At 44.0% G+C, this 18068-nt stretch overlaps 1 protein-coding gene across 1 annotated transcript in view; it reads left to right on the forward strand.

Annotated features, from left to right (window-relative positions):
- taok1a (TAO kinase 1a) overlaps nucleotides 1-10382 on the forward strand; it is a 38258-nt gene extending 27876 nt beyond the window's left edge. Inside the window, exon 20 of the mRNA XM_084319221.1 lies at nucleotides 5153-10382. Within this exon, the coding sequence (XP_084175347.1) occupies nucleotides 5153-5701 (549 nt within the window). The 3' untranslated portion in view covers nucleotides 5702-10382. The remainder of the gene's footprint in view (nucleotides 1-5152) is intronic.
- Nucleotides 10383-18068: the final 7686 nt, after the last annotated feature.

The following is an 18068-nucleotide window of genomic DNA, read 5'->3' on the forward strand; positions in this document are numbered from 1 at the left end:
AATTGTCTCTAAATGTTCCAGAAATTATTTATTTAAAAGCAGATAAAAAAAGATTATATACATTTATAATACTTGTCATTATTGTTATTATTATTAATAATAATACAAATAAATAAAAAGTGTTTCCTTTGGAAGCATTTTCCCATGGTAAGCAAACCAGTGAGGGGATTGCATCAAATTTGACACTTTAAAATGTAAATAAATAAAGGAATGTTAATAAATGAATGGAACTGTCAGAACTCTTGTAATGGTGTTCTAAGGTCAATTGCGGTGTAGCTCTGAATCCCTACGGAAAAACTATTTACCTGCTCTGCTCACCATCCCCCTTATTGTGTAAATTGCCCACTGGTCATATTTGCTAGCAGTTGACAATGTCCAAGGACCACACCAGTCTTTTTGACATGTTTGGGTTCCAAGTCATTCCTCACAAAAAAATCTAGGCGCCCTTGACCCTTCTATTTAATTCACCACTGCCATTGGCTTCCTGTGCATCTGTAAACACAAAAAGAAACATTTGACTAAAATGCCATGCTAACATCGTGATGGGATGACTTCCATGAGTTTATGTGGTGTTTAAAGGGATAGTTCTGATTTTGGAATCCTACCCCTATTAGCTACTTACCAATGATGTTGTTGACATTAGCTGTTCTTCATACTAGCCCTGGTTAGTTAGCCACAAACCAATGCATAGTCAATGGAGTCAAGCTCATGTCTGTACATGCTGCCTGAAGACAACTGAAATCTACTTTGTGTGCACTGGAGTACATTTCAGTTGTCTTCAGTCAGCTTGGACAGAGCTTGACCCATTGACTTTGCATTGGTTTGTGGCTAGCTAGCTAGAGCTACAATTAGAAATGGCACAGAAAGGACTCTACCAATCAAAAGCACAACTTTTGTTTTTAAGACACATTTTCAGATACAATGGAAACCTATGGCAGTGGTGAATCGGCAGAAAATAACTTAAATATAACAAAATATTTCTATAACGGTAAAGGAAGGAAAATAAGGGCACCTTGATTATTGCATCGAGACAAAAATGACTTTGAACCCACATGTCAAAAACACTGGTTGGTACGGTCCTTTTAAAGTAGCTGGTATTTTTTGAAACACTTCTGTTAACTCTATACATTCCTTTCATCAGTAAAGCTAGTTGATATTCATGACTGATGTCTCGTTCATTCCGACAGCGATTGTTCCCACATAGAGCTCGCCTTCTGCATATAAAACAAGGAACGGCAGGATACTACATAGCAACTCTTGACCCACACACACACACACACACCACCCCGTCTGCACCAATATGGAATTAAGTGGGTATCATGAAGTGTGTTATTAACAGGGTTCGCACGAGGTCCTTGAAGTGATTTTTTTACCCAAAAAAGTCGAGGCCTGGAATTCCTTAAACAGCCCATTTCTTAACAAGGTGCTTAAAAAGTAATTGAAAATTCAAATCAACCATTCGCATTGAATGTTTTGTTCATCCATGATAAAATTGTTCTGAATCAAGAAATCGTCTCGCATGCTCCATGCTTTTCCTCATTTCTTTGCATGTGATGCTCTAGCTTGCTCTAGCTGGCAAGCAGGCCAAGAAGATGCTTTAAAAAACAGCATTTAAAAGTGAATTGTATCCTTTGAGTGACATCCTTGAAAATGAAAAATATTTCTTGGAAAAATTACATAATCTCTTTAGCCCGAGCGGTCCGCCGGTGGACCGCAGATGACATCACGTCATAAATCAATCTCTCTAGACTGTATGACATAATGTTGCGTTTTCCCCCCCCCCAAATGTATCCAGGAGTAAAGACCCTAACCATGTCACAACAGCAGTCATAGTGTATATTTTCAGCAATACTTTTGTTTACACCAATGGGTTAAAGTGTTATTAGTGAGATTTTAGTTTATGGAATGTCTTTATAATTTAGCGAATATCCGCGATCTTTAATTAGCATCTCTAAAAGTTTTGTAGTCATATGGGGAGAGGGCATCCAGAGCTATCAATGAGCGTTGAAATCTCGAAAAACTACCTTTCCCAGCCGATTCCAGCTTCCTGCAAGCAAATGACTTCCTGATTATTATTTTTTATTTCTCTGGATTATATACCACAAAACTGAACGTTATTGGCATAGATTGGAGCGCAGTTAGTGTGTCTACCTTCTGTGAACATTTAGGAACAATCCCTGTTGCAATCCGATCCAAAATGGCGGAGCCATATAGGAAGGCCAGTAACGTGGTAGGGGTGGAGCTGGACTCTCTAGCGGTGGTGGCGGAGAGGAGGAGCCTTGCTAAGCTCCATGCCATCAGGGAAAACCCCTCCCACCCACTATACACAGACTTGGCTGACGGGAGGAGCATGTTCAGTGCTAGACTAACACTCCCAAAATGTAGCACTGAACGGCACAGGAAGTCCTTAATTCCAATGCATCACTGAGCACAGTGACAGAGTGACAGTACCATCTTCCTGGACATTTACATTTAAAACTCAATAGTGAGTGCCGACGCCTCTCTCGCGGATGAACTAAACTCCTTTTACGGCAGGTTTGGAGCGAGCAGTGGCGACGTTAGCTCACCGGCTAATGACGTCACTGACGCGCCGGCTGCCGCGGGAAGGGGGGGCTCATCCACGGGGGGGGGGGGGGTGACACACTCTCTCATTGACGGAACACAGCGTGAGATTGATGTTAAGGGTATAAATACTCGGAAAGCGGCTGGCCCAGATGGGATAACAGGACGAATACTTAAGTCCTGTGCAAACCAGCTGGCCCCAGTATTTACATCCATATTCAATATATGTCTGGCTGAGTCCGTGGTCCCTGCCTGCTTCAAGATGTCAACCATAATCCCTGTGCCAAAAAAACTCCTCTCCAACAAGCCTGAATGACTACAGACCGGTGGCACTCACCTCTGTGGTCATGAAATGCTTTGAGAGGCTGGTCAAGGATTACATCTGTGCCTTCCTCCCTAGTACACACTCTCTCATTGACGGAACACAGCGTGAGATTGATGTTAAGGGTATAAATACTCGGAAAGCGGCTGGCCCAGATGGGATAACAGGACGAATACTTAAGTCCTGTGCAAACCAGCTGGCCCCAGTATTTACATCCATATTCAATATATGTCTGGCTGAGTCCGTGGTCCCTGCCTGCTTCAAGATGTCAACCATAATCCCTGTGCCAAAAAAACTCCTCTCCAACAAGCCTGAATGACTACAGACCGGTGGCACTCACCTCTGTGGTCATGAAATGCTTTGAGAGGCTGGTCAAGGATTACATCTGTGCCTTCCTCCCTAGTAACATTGACCCACTGCAGTTTGCATACAGGGCAAACGGGTCCACTGACGATGCGGTCTCGCAAGTACTGCACAACACACTATCTCACCTTGACAGTCAGAAGGGGGGCTATGTGAGATTGCTGTTCATTGACTATAGTTCAGCTTTCAACACCATAGTCCCCAACAGACTGATCGATCTGGGTCTGAGCTCCGCCATGAGCGCCTGGATCCTGGACTTTCTAAGTGAGGGTGGGGGGTCATACCTCCAGCAAAATCACCCTGAGTATCGGGTCCCCCCAGGGCTGCGTTCTGAGCCCCCTGCTGTACTCACTGTACACAAATGACTGTGGCCAGGTTTAGCTCCAACTCCATAGTGAAGTTTGCGGACGACACGGTGGTGGTGGGGCTGATCTCTAACAATGACGAGAAGGCCTATCGGGAGGAGGTTGATGAACTGGCATGCTGGTGCCGGGACAACAGCCTACTCCTGAACATTGGTAAAACCAAAGAGCTGATCGTGGATTTTAGGAGAATACACCAGGGGACGCACACGCCGTTGTGGATAAACGGGGCTATCATGGACAGGGTGAGCAGTTTCAAGTACCTGGGAGTCCACATCACAGAGGACCTGACATGGTCTACACACATAGATTCTGTGGTGAAAAAGGCAAAACAGCGCTTCTATCACCTGAGACAGCTAAGGAAGTTCAGAGTATCGGGGAAGATACTCCACTCCTTCTACTCTGGGGCTGTAGAGAGCATTCTGACTGGAAACAGCACGGCACAGGACAGGAAGGCACTCCAGAGAGTGGTGCGCTCAGCTGAGCATACTACGGGTATTGCACTACCACCCCTGCAGGACTTATATAACAGGCGGTGCAAATCCAGAGCCTGCAGAATTATGAAAGACCCTCACCACCCCAACAACAGCCTGTTTAAGCTGCTGCGGTCAGGCAAGCGCCTACGGTCACACGCTGCAAGAACAGAGAGACTCCGACTCAGCTTCTTCCCCCAGGCCATCATAACACTGAACACTGAACTCTCCACTCACAAATACACATGAGCACACACAGACACACACACACACCACTCATGCGGCAACTGCTAAAAAAAATCACTTTAAACAAAATGTCACTTTAAAAAATAGAATCTTTAAAAGAAGGAGGTACTGGGCACCCAAGTGGCGACCCATGTAACGCGCTGCGTCGCGAAGCGGCCGACTTGGGTTCGATTCCCGGACCCGGCGTCCTTTGCCGAATGTCTTCCCCCCGCTCTGTCTCCCGTTATTCCTCTCTCTCTCCCTCTACCGGACTGCCCGGTAGTACAAACAAATAAAAATCTACCAAAAACATTAAAAAAAAAAGGAGGTACTGTATAGTTTAGATACAGTAAGAGTTAACATTGTAAATCGTATATTGCATAGTAGTGTATATAAGAACCAGTTTCTCAGGAACCTAGCATGTCTTTATTTTTTTTTACCATGCATATCTTGTCTTATCTATTTTATTTTTTCGATGCCTATTTTATTCTATTTTATTATTGTATTTGCACAATCAATGCGGGCAAGACCACTCGCATTTCACTGTATGCCCTGGTATGTATGTGACAAATAAACCTCTTGATTCTTGATTCTTAAAACAACATTGTCAATATTACACTTACTGTAGTGTACACTTAATGCAGATCTCTGTATTTTTTACTGTATATTTTATATTAGATTGTGTACATACATAACAGAGGAAATGTGAATGTGAAATGTGAATCCCGGACCGTAGTTTATTATTATGTTATTCTTAGGCTTATTTTATTCCTTATTCTTTTGCAATGTCTGTGGGAACCCTGGTATGAAGCGTGTCATTAATTCTCTGTTCCCCGGGCTTCCAGATCGAGGAGGAGATGCAGTTGCTGCAGAACGAGCGCCTGGAGCGGATCCGCAGCCTGCTGGAGCGTCAGGCCCGGGAGATCGAGGCGTTCGACTCGGAGAGCATGCGCCTGGGCTTCAGCAACATGGTGCTGTCCAACCTCTCCCCGGACTCGCTCAGCCACACCTTCCCCGGGCCTCCGGGCAGCTGGGCCCACCCTCAGCAGCAACAGCACCCGTCCGGGGGCTCTCATCACCAGGGGCCTCACTGGGGCGGCGGCAGCGGGGCGAGTCACCACCAAGGCAGCCATCACCAACACCACTATCACTCCAGTCCGGGCGGGCCGTCTATGCAGCCAGGCTGGGGCCAGGGCAGCCCGCATGGGGGGGGCGGGGGTCCCCAGCCGTGGGGTCACTCCTCGGCAGGGTCCCTGGTCTCCCGGGGAGGGGTGCCGAACAGCCCCCAGGCACTGAGGAGGACCGCCTCAGGGGGGCGCAGTGAGCAGGCCATGAGCAGGAGTACCAGTGTCACCTCTCAGATATCAAACGGGTCGCATCTTTCCTACACATAGACCCCCTATCAGCCCATCTTTTACTACATAGACCTATCAGCCTATCTTTTACTACATAGACCTATCAGCCCTGGGTCACATCTTTACTACACATAGACCCCCTATCAGCCCTGGGTCACATCTTTCCTACACATAGACCCCTATCAGCCCTGGGTCACATCTTTCCTACACATAGACCCCCTATCAGCCCTGGGTCACATCTTTCCTACACATAGACCCCCTATCAGCCCTGGGTCACATCTTTCCTACACATAGACCCCCTATCAGCCCTGGGTCACATCTTTCCTACACATAGACCCCCTATCAGCCCTGGGTCACATCTTTCCTACACATAGACCCCCTATCAGCCCTGGGTCACATCTTTCCTACACATAGACCCCCTATCAGCCCTGGGTCACATCTTTCCTACACATAGACCCCCTATCAGCCCCGGGTCGCAGCCCCCCACACACACACAACCCCCTTCTCTCCGTGTATAGATGTGTGATGACATGCATGTTGCTCAGGTCAGAAGGGCCCTTCCTCACAGCAGTCTATCAACACACAATACAGATCATATACTTTTTTCTTTTTTTTTTATACATAAACCATTTGAGGGTCAACACTTAATACTTCCACCTTTTATTTAAAATGCTCTCCAGTAGAAATTAATTATCAAAAATATACATGTGCTATTCAAAGCCACTGCTCTCATTTTGCACATAGAACACTGTTTAAACAAGCCTTTCACGTGTGTTAACTACGTCCTTAAAATAAAGTAGTGTCAAGCTATCTCAATAACTTAATCCTGCTTAAAAAAGAAATCCTCTACTCCAAATAATTTTCTTTCTTTGACTTACTCCTTACATGGTGGTCAAAATACCAGCCATCCTAACTGTAAATGCATTGCTATTTGTATGCCAGCCTGCTGTAATGGTCATTTCAGTGAATTAAGATTAGATTACTTCACTCTTCAGTACAGTTGAAATATAGTGGTTACCTGGTCATCAGCCAAAAATAACTCTGTTTCAGGCTTAATACTTTTGTTACACTGTTGCAACTCCAATATGGTGCCTTTTTCACCTTTTTGATAATAGATGATAGAATCAACTCGCAGTCTAAAATTTTTTATAGTTAATGTGTTAAACTCTCAGCAATTAGGAACGACTGCCAATGTATTTTTTAGGTTGTGTGGTCTTCTTTTCTTTTAATTAAATTTTTTTTTATCTTTTCAACTTTTTACACCAGCAGTTTTAGATTAGATTACAAGTCCCAAAGTCTGTACTGGAATGTTATATTTACTGTATGTAGGCAGTCATTTATGGTGGCGTTATGAAGTCCATAATGTAATGAAAATACAAAATAATTAGCTTGTATCCATTTGTCGAGGGCTGACAAAAACAAGAGTTAAGATCATGTTCATTCAAACAGCGGTACTCCAGGAGTGGTTTTTAGAAACGGACGCTGCAGAATGTCGCATTATCGCATGAGTGAGGAAAGGGAGACGACTCCGATGCCTTTTTAAGAAGCGCCCTAGGATTAACCCGTTGATTTTATTAGTGCCTTTTTAAAACTGCTGCCTTGTCAAAGCACTTTATACAGCAAAATATGTATAACTGTTGAAATGGGTATTTCACTTTTACCAGCAAAACACCCTGGTGTTTGGTGGTGATAAGTGTGTTGTTGGTATATAGAGATGAGAAATGTAGTATAGTTGTTGACGTCTAAGGATGAGCTCCCAAAGGCAGCTTAGGCCTAGCCCGGGCAACTTATGATTATCTGAACAAAGAATTTACATTTGGTTAGATTTTTGTTTTGTGTCTTTTTTTTAACCTAAAAGGTGTCCTGGAAACAGATGTAGATTGTACCTCTTAATGTGCATGATTGTGATCGAACATATGTGAGGACGCTACAGATGTCGTGTGATCTGCATAATAAGCTTCTTTCTTTTTTGGACCATAATTTCTCTCGGAAGAAATTAACTAACCCAGGAACGAGAGGTTCTGTGAGCGCGTGCGTGCGTATTGTTCATGTGAGGTAGGCGTCTTGACCATGACAGCAGGCTCAGCAACACCTCGAAGGACTCAAAAACCACAAGGCTGTTTGAAAAGTCGGGGCCCAATTTAAGCAACATTAATGACTAAAAAGGTGCTAAGTAATCAATATAAAAATGTAAAGGATTAAAGTAATCACTCTGCACACATTCTCCATTACGGCTGTGTAGAAATAACAATATGACATTGACTAAGTGGACATTCTAGTAAGAGTTTTCACCAGGTTCTAAAATAGGCAACAAGTCAAAGCTCTTGGGTAGCTGTTTCCTTGGACACCCATTTCACCCCCAACACGGACCAGATAACTTACCTGAACCATCACCCCTAACGTGGAGCAGTTCACTTACCTGAACCATCACCCCTAACACGGACCAGTTAATTTACCTGAACCATCACCCCTAACACGGACCAGATAACCTACCTGAACCATCACCCCTAACACGGAGCAGTTCATTTACCTGAACCATCACCCCTAACACGGAGCAGTTCATTTACCTGAACCATCACCCCTAACACGGACCAGATAACCTACCTGAACCATCACCCCTAACACGGAGCAGTTCATTTACCTGAACCATCACCCCTAACACGGACCAGGTAACTTACATGAACCATCACCCCTAACACGGACCAGATGACCTACCTGAACCATTTCATTTTCCTTTTCCCTTCTATTTTGTGGCTGGTGGAACATCATTGGAGTGATGCTCCAGTTTTCCTAATACTCCCTTAACCTTGCCACACAGTCTGCTCAATACTCCCTTAACCTTGCCCCACAGTCTGCCCAATACTCCCTTAACCTTGCCCCACAGTCTGTTTATAACAGGGGTTCTGTCTCTGTACAGAGGATTTGAAACACTTAAAACATTGAAAAGGCCTTCAAGGTTAAAGATCTAGAGACGGAAGATTAGAATATCCTCTCGCAAAGCTGGAGATCAATGTTCATATGTGTATATTTTTTACGAGATTGAGACATTTAAAAAAAACTAAACTCATTACAAATGAAAGAAAAGACTTTGTAAAACTAACATTATTTAACTGACAGAATACACTGATACTAGAAAGAGAGAGATTGTATTGTCTGATAATAGCTTATGGGAGATAATCCTGGTTTGTGTACACTGACTCATAATCCTTCATATGCATGCATTTGCTGTCATTTTCTTTAAATCCCACTCACTTTGTTGGTCCTTTTTTTGAGAACTATCACTGCAGAGTCTTGTTCCTCTGTGCGCTTTTATACCCCCCCCCCCCCCCATTCCACATTTTGTTCAGTCATGACTAGATTCATAACCATTCAGATGTTTGCTCATTGAATGCGACGCTGCCATCAATCAACAAATTCCTGTTAAACTTCAGAATCAGGGCACAAATAATGCTGGGAAGATTTTTTTATTTTATTTTTTCTCCAAGAGGTGTGATTTTCTTTAGTTTTCTACATGTATATATTCTGCCCTCCCCAAAGGCATGCATAATATGTTGCATCATGTAGGTTTTGTCCCAATTCTCTTAAGACACTTCGCTTTTGTTTTTTTGTTTTTGTAACAACGGGTAAAAAAGTGTATAAAGCTACTGTTACGCGGGAGGTTCTTGTTCGAGTCTCTGGTTATAGTGATAGCTGAGAAAGAGAGGAGATGTATTTAAGATTATTGGGATCTCACCTCAAGTCAAAAAGCCAAGGCCAACGGTGTGAATGTCAGGCCAATCAAACCTCACTCACGTTAATGCCAACCTTTTGAGTTTTACGTCACACTTTTTCGTTCACTTTTATATCCATGTTCTGTGTGGGGGGGGAACTGATATTTTTTGATAATTTGTTTTAAAAAGTCGTTTATAAGACTTCTCTCCACCACCGACCCTGGATTTTTATTTTTTATTTTGTTATGACTTTTAACATTGATGTCAACTTTTGTCCTACTGACTGAAAGCATTATAGGGATACTATGAGTGAGAAAACGGCAAGACAAGTACATGGAGATTCCCTCCTCTGGTCAAAACACTGTGCCACACCAGAGCTGCCAAGCCCAACCCCCGCGTCATCTTTCCACCTCCCCAACTCATACTTATCATTGACCACATTCACACGGCGGACGTTTTTGCTCTTAAGTCGCACTCCGGTTGGGATTCCTTTCCACGGTGGAAAGGATCGTTGATCATTTTGCTCTTGTGGCGTGCTCGGGTTGGGATTCCTTTGTCACGCGAGTCCTTTTTCACCATGGAAAGGAATCCCAACCTGAGCACGACACGAGAGTAAAAAAACTGCCGCTCTGTGAATACGGTCAATATATATATATATATAGAGGCTTGAAAAGATGAAGCGGTGTAAGAGGCGATTATGAAAAGAGAGATTGCATTTCTTTGAAGATGTCAGTATTCTTCCTCGGCACAGCATCACCACTATGACTCATATAACCTGTATTAAAATGTATAGATTGTGAAACATGTTATTGAATGTCAAAGATTATGAAGATTATACATAAAAAGTTGGAAAAAGTACAAAAAGTGGATTTAAATTGTGTAAAAAAAAAGATATTCATAAAACACTAGGATCAAATGTACTATTTTGTTTGTATTATAATTACCATTGTGTTGGCAGAGGGATATTGAACAGAAATCAGCTGTAATAAAGTAATTTTAGTATAAACTTCTGTCTTGTGTGATTTGTATTTTGTTACTTCAGATGCTGTAAGTGGTATCCATTTGTTAAAATACGTGGATAATATAGCTCTATAAGATAATGGCTCTACATTCTGATAGCCATCACTGATGGTGTTTGGTCAGTAACGGTAACAACAGTCCCTCTGTTCTGCAGTAAACAGAAAATACACTTGATCCAATAAAGACAACTCCACGGAATAGAACGGTCTGACAAAAATATGAAATTAAAACGAGCAAATATGTGCTTAATTAAACAGGTAAAATAATCTGCCAGTGCAGTAAGCAAATCTGCTTTTGGCAAATGAGAAAAATGTACTGCAGAGCTGAGGGGTTAGGAGACTGATTGATTGAAAACTTTATTAACATTGCAGAATCGGTATAATACAGTATGGCTCAATATTAACAACTGCTATGGGCTACAGCTCTCCACTAGAACGCCCTGAGCCACCAGGTCTTGCACGTGTTGTTTCATATTAGTAACATATTTACATTTCGATTCTTAATTTTGATTCTTGAAAAAGAAAAAAAATACTTTGTTAATTAATACCCTAGTTACAGTACAGCAACCAAATTAAACTATCAAGTCAACTGAAAATGTCAATAGCATGAACATTTTTTACATTTTTCAAAAACAAAAAAGATTCTCCTGCGAAATAAGCTGTGACCTGTTTTGACTTGCACCTCAAAGAATCGGAATCGAGAATCGTTTAGAACAGGAATCGATAGAGAATCGGAACCGGACTCGTTCAAATCCAAACGATGCCCAACCCTAGTTGCAACCCTGCTCCTCTTGGGCGACTGCAGCGACGACGCAGCGCAGGGCGGCACGGCCCGTTTGGCGTATCCCATCTACTCCGGCGAAGAGTGCGTTCACTCCACTGAGTATATTCATCCCCAGAAGGCCAGGGACTGTGTTTCCCGCTGCACTGCAGTTGGGGTCGTCCCTCACTACGAACACACACTTCCCGGGGAACTTCATCCCCAGACATTCCACGTCTGCGAAGAGGCAACCAACCACTGGTATCTCTAGGCCGTTAGCAGCCGTCAGGACCCAAGTGGTGGAGGACAGTCTCTCTCTCTCTTAAATTGCTGCTTGAAGTGTGTTTCCGTCATGGTGGTCACCTCGGACCCGGTGGCTAGGAGACAGCAAGTCTTGACGCCGTCTATTTGAACATCTAGGGTGTCCCCCGTATATATCTTCTGCCTCTAGGCTCGCCGCTGCCGAGTTGGCTGCTCCGCCTACTATGGTGTCGACCGTGCCTCGTGTTCGAGTGGACAGGCCCTGTAGACCCGGTGGTTCGGGCGCGATGGCGTGGGTTGGGCGTGGTCCGCCGGTCTGGAGTGGACATTCTCGACTAATATGTCCCGGCTGTTGACAGGCGTAACAGATCAGTCTCCCATCCTCGCTCCGGCGGGGTAATCTACGCGGGGTAGGGGGCAAGTCTCCTCGCCGTCCGCGTCCGGCGGAGCCTCCTTGTGGCGAGCCCCTTCTCTTGCTGCAGGGCCCGGAGTAACTGCTCCTGGCCAGCGACCAGCTGTCGAATGGATTCCTGTAGTGCGGGTACACTAAGGGACGGTCCGTGCTCCTCCGCGGCTGCGGTGTACACCGCGCCCCTGGCAGAACTCTTAGCGGTGGACAGGGCCTCTTCCTCCTCAGACCAGTCAATTGCGGCCAGCATCAGTTTGATAAACGTCAGCGTCCCCTTCTCCCTCGAGTATCGTTTCATCTCTCGTCGCAGCGCATCATCTCTTAAGCCTAGGACAAACTGCTCCCGCAGTAAGGTGGCGGTGTCCGGGACCCGGTCGGGCGCCCGCCTCTTCAGACGCTGAAGTTCGTAAGCGTATTGCCTCACGGTCTCACCGGCTGCTTGTTTGCGGTTATACTCCCCCAGACGGACGTTGACTGGGGCTTTGTCTCCATAGGTCACTTGGGGCACGCTAGGGGCTTCTCTCGAGGACGGCTTGGACCAAGGAAAGTGCTTCTCTCTGGTCACTCCGGGACTGCTCCATGAGCACCGTCTGTCGGTCCATATGGCCTGCTTGGTCAAGGTATTTGACTTTCAGGGCCTCTACACATTCGGTCAAGTCTCTCATGGTGTCCGCCCCCTCTTCCTTCACCTCGGGTGAAGTCTGCTGGGCACTCAGTTGCTCTAGGCGCACCGCCTTCTCCGTATACTTCTCCTGGAGCGCCTCGTATTTCGCCGCCATTTCCTGCATTAAAGCGGCAACACAATAGCAATGAAATGTTAATCACATTTGCCCTTTTTAAAGCGGCAACACCATGGATATATGCGCCACGGTTCAACCCTGTGAGTAACCTGAAGCATATATATATTTATTACATGGCGTTTTCACATTCGCCGAAATACTTGCTTGTGATTGGTCAATAGCCCCCGACAGCGGTGAATTATTTTTCGATAACCACCGGTGATTATTGTTTTTCGCAGCTGGAGTAATCAAGCCCCACTGACACACACTGTTTCAGTGCAGCCATTCAGACACACCTGCCGGGCTGCCCGCGATAATAATAATCACTTTATTTGGGCTGACAGAGCCACAGAACAACTGCGATTTGTCAAATGAATTAGGTATATTGTTAGTAAGTTAGCCATGTAATAAGCGGGATAATGTATAGCTATACTCGGTCATCATCGCAAAATAATTGACCTTCACTGACGTTTAAAACACCTCGCCGAGGCGGCTCGGTATTTTAAACTCTGTCGGTCAATTATTTTGCGAGAATGACCTCGTAGCTATACATTATCCCTTACATAACCTGCATGAGCCCACACATTCGAAATGCACTTTATCTATACTAAGCCGGCATCACAAAATAACCACAAAGAAAAGAATAACCCCAAAAGGAATGGGTAAAGAATATATACATGCGGTGGGGAGGAGATTGTCTATTAGGAGGGGTTGGGGGGTTTGGACATTTACGGTGGCCAGTTTCGAATTGCAGCCTCCCCCAGGTGCTCTTTAAGAGGTTTTGAATGTGGGTAGGGATTCACATTCCTTTACAGCTTTGGGTAGGGCGTTCCACATTGATGTGGCATAATTGCTAAACGTGTTTAGTCCCTTGTTTGAGCCGATTCTGGGTTTAACATGATTTGTTGAGCTTCCTCTGGTGTTGTGGTCGTGGTATTCACTGACCTTTGGGAAGTATTTTGACATGTACATGGGTACCTTAGTCGTATAGTGTATCTTGTAGACCAGGCCCATTGCAAGTTGCTGTACTCTGTCGTCTACTCTAAGCCATCCTAGGTTGTCAAAGTGGGCAGGGGTGAGATGGGTTCTAGGGGTAAGGTCAAGTAGTAGTCTGACCAGTTTGTTGATGTTTGTAATCTTGTTTTTAGCGCCTTTGAGGTGCTTTGGTACCATGAGGTGCAAGCATAGTCGTAGTACCCTTGAATGAGTGCTCCTGCCAGAGTCTTCAGGGTATTCTTGTTTACCAGAGAGGAGATCCGGTACAAGAATCTAGTTCGTTGGTTGACTTTTTATTACATTGGATGCCATTTTGTCACAGGAAAGATTTGCCTCTAGGATGGAACCCAGGTAGGTAATATCTTCTTTCCTTGTGACAATATTGTCACCCACTGTAACTGAGAAGCCGTCGGTCTTGCTGAGTTTGTTATTTGAACCGAAGAGAATGGACTCTGTTTTGCCCATGTGTAATGATAGTTTGTTATCAGCGAGCCATATGCAGATTTTGCCTAGTTCTGAGCCGAGGGTTTTTTCAACCTGTAACTTGTTCTTGTCAGAGACCAGCAGGGCTGAGTCGTCCGCAAACAGGAACAAGTTGCAGTCACAAGCTGACGACATGTTATTTGCATGAAATTAGGAACAGTAGCGGACCTAGTATGCTTCCTTGTGGAACACCACAGCTTACTGTGAGGGGGGGGGGGGGGGGGGTAGGGTATCCAGCTCACTGATAGACTATCAAAACCAATTGCTTTTAGCTTGTCAATCAGAATGGTGTGATTGACAGTGTCGAAGGCCTTTTGTAGGTCCAGCATGACCATGCCGCAGTATTTGCCCGCGTCCACCTCTTGTTTGATGTGGTCGTTTAAATAGAGAAGGCATGTGTCAGTGGAGTGGGATGTTCTGAAGCCAGATTGGAATTCGTAGATTCGATTTTTTTCCGCAAGGTATTTTTCGACCTGTTCGTATACAATTTTTTCCATGACTTTCGAGATGGAGGTAAGGATAGAAACAGGGCGGTAGTTGCCTGGGTCTAATTTACTGCCTTTTTTGTGCAGAGGGGTCACTCTCGCAATTTTGAAGTCCTTGGGGACGTGTCCCTGTTTTATGGAGAGGTTTATTATGTGTGTGATGACTGGGGTGATGGCGGCTGCTGAGTCTCTGAGGAATTTGGAGGGGATGTTGTCATGGCCAGTGGCCTTGTTAGGTTGGAGGGCGCTCAGTTTTTTGAGTACCTCATCTGTTGTTACCATTTCCAGTTTGAAGTCGTCTTTGTGGACCCCTAGGTTCTTGTAGTATGCTACTATGTGTTCTACCCCATAATGCCCTGAGTGGGAGGGTAGTTTGTTTACCAGTGTTGTGGCTATGTTTGTGAAGAAACTATTTAAGTAATTGGCTACATCCAGCTTTTCTGTGATGAGCGTGTTGTCCGTCTTTATGTTTATGTTTGAAAATCTGGTTTTAAGTTTTTTACTGCAGCCTAGTTGGTTATTGAGTAATTTCCAAAGTTCACGTGGTTTGTTTTTGTTTTCCTCGGTTTTGTTATTGATGAATTTTTTTTTTGCTGTTTTGATCATGGAGTTTACATCATTTCTTAGTCTGTTTCTTTCCAGTTTGAGTTCAGTCACGTGGGCTTGGAGACATACAAGGGTCATCCATTTTCAATTAATCAAGACCCATGTTACTGACCTAACAGTCAGTGATGGCTGTCAGAATTTAGAGCTATTTAACACTTATTTGAAGAAAAAACCGCCACTTACAGCACCTTTTAATGGTCTCCTCAGCCTTACTTTACGTCAGTGGCGTCATGGTGGTGCGCAACAGGAGCACGGAACCATAGCACGGAAGCGTCTCTACAATTCGTAGCCGCATTTCTGCAGACCCCTCTCTGATTGGTTGAGGCCATTTCTGCAGACCCCTCTCTGATTCGAAACTCTGTTAAGCTCCAGAGAGAGAGGCTGAAAACCCACAGTTGTTGGCCGACGGATGGGAGCCGAATCCCGGATCCGAGTTTTCTGATGAATAGCCCCAAAACATGGAGGTTGCGAACGCAATTTATACGCATGGAAGTATTGTAGACAGTTACAATATAACATTTATATTAATTAACCCAGTTAATGCCTTAAGAGAAAGAGTCTGGTGGTCAATTGCTACGGAAATGTTGTGTCTTACTAATAATAACAGATTCGCGTATAACGTTATTTCCCATGACTTTGCGGTTTATTCATAACGTTATGCACATTACACAACACAGCCAGCTGTCAGCAACTGCCCATTTGATGTTCCCAAATCATATTCAGAAAGTATCACAGAGACTTCTATTGACCAAGGAATTAGTTATTATTAGTAAGACACAACATTTCCGTAGCAATTGACCACCAGACTCTTTCTCTTAAGGCATTAACTGGGTTAATTAATATAAATGTTATATTTTAACTGCGCGCGCGCTCGGCCAATCAGAGAGGGGTCTGCAGAAATGGCCTCAACCAATCAGAGAGGGGTCTGCAGAAATGCGGCTACGAATTGTAGAGACGCAGCACGGAACGATCATGACCGGAAACGTATGGAAAATACTAGCTTCAATACTATTTCCTGTGGATACGTTTTGCTTTCACAGTAAAAGTGATTAAATGTACACAAATGCACGCTGGCAAGTACAGAAAAAATAAACATTGTGGAATCTCTACATTAACTCAAGAATAGAAAAAAACATAGAACCTGTATAAAATATAATGGTTCGCTTAATTTTCCATGTAAAATAGGGCCTGACAATAATGCTACTACAGTAGTAAGACTACTACAAGGGACTAAACACGTTTCGCAATTATGCCACATCAATGTGGAACGCCCCACCCAAAGCTGTAAAGGAATGTGAATCACTACCCACTTTCAAAAACACTCTCAAAAAACACCTACGGGAGACTGCAATTATAGATGTAGCAGTACTGACTATCTGTATGTCAAGTATGTCATATATGTCCTGATGAATTGAAAATGGGGGACCCTGATGTAAACAAGACGAAAGTCTTTCTCTGGTCTGCATCCCCTTAACAATTGTGTGTATTGAGCTGTACTGTATTGTACCCATTCTGCAATCTGTTAATAAAGTTTTCAATCAATCAATCAATCAAACTGGCCCCTGTAAATGTCCTAACACAACCCCCCCCCCCCCCCCCCCAATGTACAGTAAATGACCAAGTATGGTCTTGTCAATATTCCAATGTACAGTTTTGCTTGTTCAGTTGTACAGTGTCCCCCACCCACCCCTCCTACCCAACCGACCCCCCACCCACCCAACCACCTCCAATGTACAGCCCCTCCCCCACCTACCCAACCTCCTCCAATGTACAGTTTCTACGTCAAATGTATATACTCTTTTTTCTGGACTCTTTTCGTATCACAAACAGTACTGTATTTGCAAATCTGGTATGTCATAAATGTATAGATGTAGCAGTACTGTCTATCTGTATGTCGTGTATGTCTGTTACGATGAATTGAAAATGGGGGACCCTGATGTAAACAAGACGAAAGTCTTTCTCTGGTCTGCATCCCCTTAACAATTGTATGTATTGAGCTGTACTGTACTGTACCCATTCTGCAATCTGTTAATAAAGTTTTCAATCAATCAATCAATCTACCACTAAATTACTATAATGTGTATATTACATACATACAGAGTGCATCACTGTTACTAGAACTTTCTAGTTTGTACAAGTTAAATGATAGTTGTTCAAGAATAGATTGCACCTGCACCATCCAATGTAATAAAAAAAGTCAACCAACAAACTAGATTCTTGTACCGGATCTCCTCTCTGGTAAACAAGAATACCCTGAAGACTCTAGCAGGAGCACTCATTCAAGGGTACTACGACTATGCTTGCACCTCATGGTACCAAAGCACCTCAAAGGCACTAAAAAACAAATTACAAACATCTCAAAACAAGCTAGTCAGACTACTACTTGACCTGACTCCTAGAACCCACCTCACCCCTGCCCACTTTGACAACCTAGGATGGCTTAGAGTAGACAACAGAGTACAGCAACTTGCAATGGGCCTGGTCTACAAGATACACTACACGACCAAGGTACCCATGTACATGTCAAAATACTTCCCAAAGGTCAGTGAATACTACGATCACAACACCAGAGGGAGCTCCACAAATCATGTTAAACCCAGATTCGGCTCAAACAAGGGACTAAACACGTTTCGCAATTATGACACATACATGAATGAATGAATGAATGAAAACTTTATTAACAGATTGCAGAATGGGTACAGTACAGTACAGCTCAATACATACAATTGTTAAGGGGATGCAGACCAGAGAAAGACTTTCGTCTTATTTACATCAGGGTCCCCCATTTTCAATTCATCGTAACATATATGACATACATGACATACAGATAGACAGTACTGCTACATCTATACATTTATGACATACCAGATTTGCAATTACAGTACTGTTTGTGATACA

Source organism: Notolepis coatsorum (genome assembly GCF_963971535.1).
Source record: "Notolepis coatsorum genome assembly, chromosome: 1".
Lineage (NCBI taxonomy): Eukaryota > Metazoa > Chordata > Actinopteri > Aulopiformes > Paralepididae > Notolepis > Notolepis coatsorum.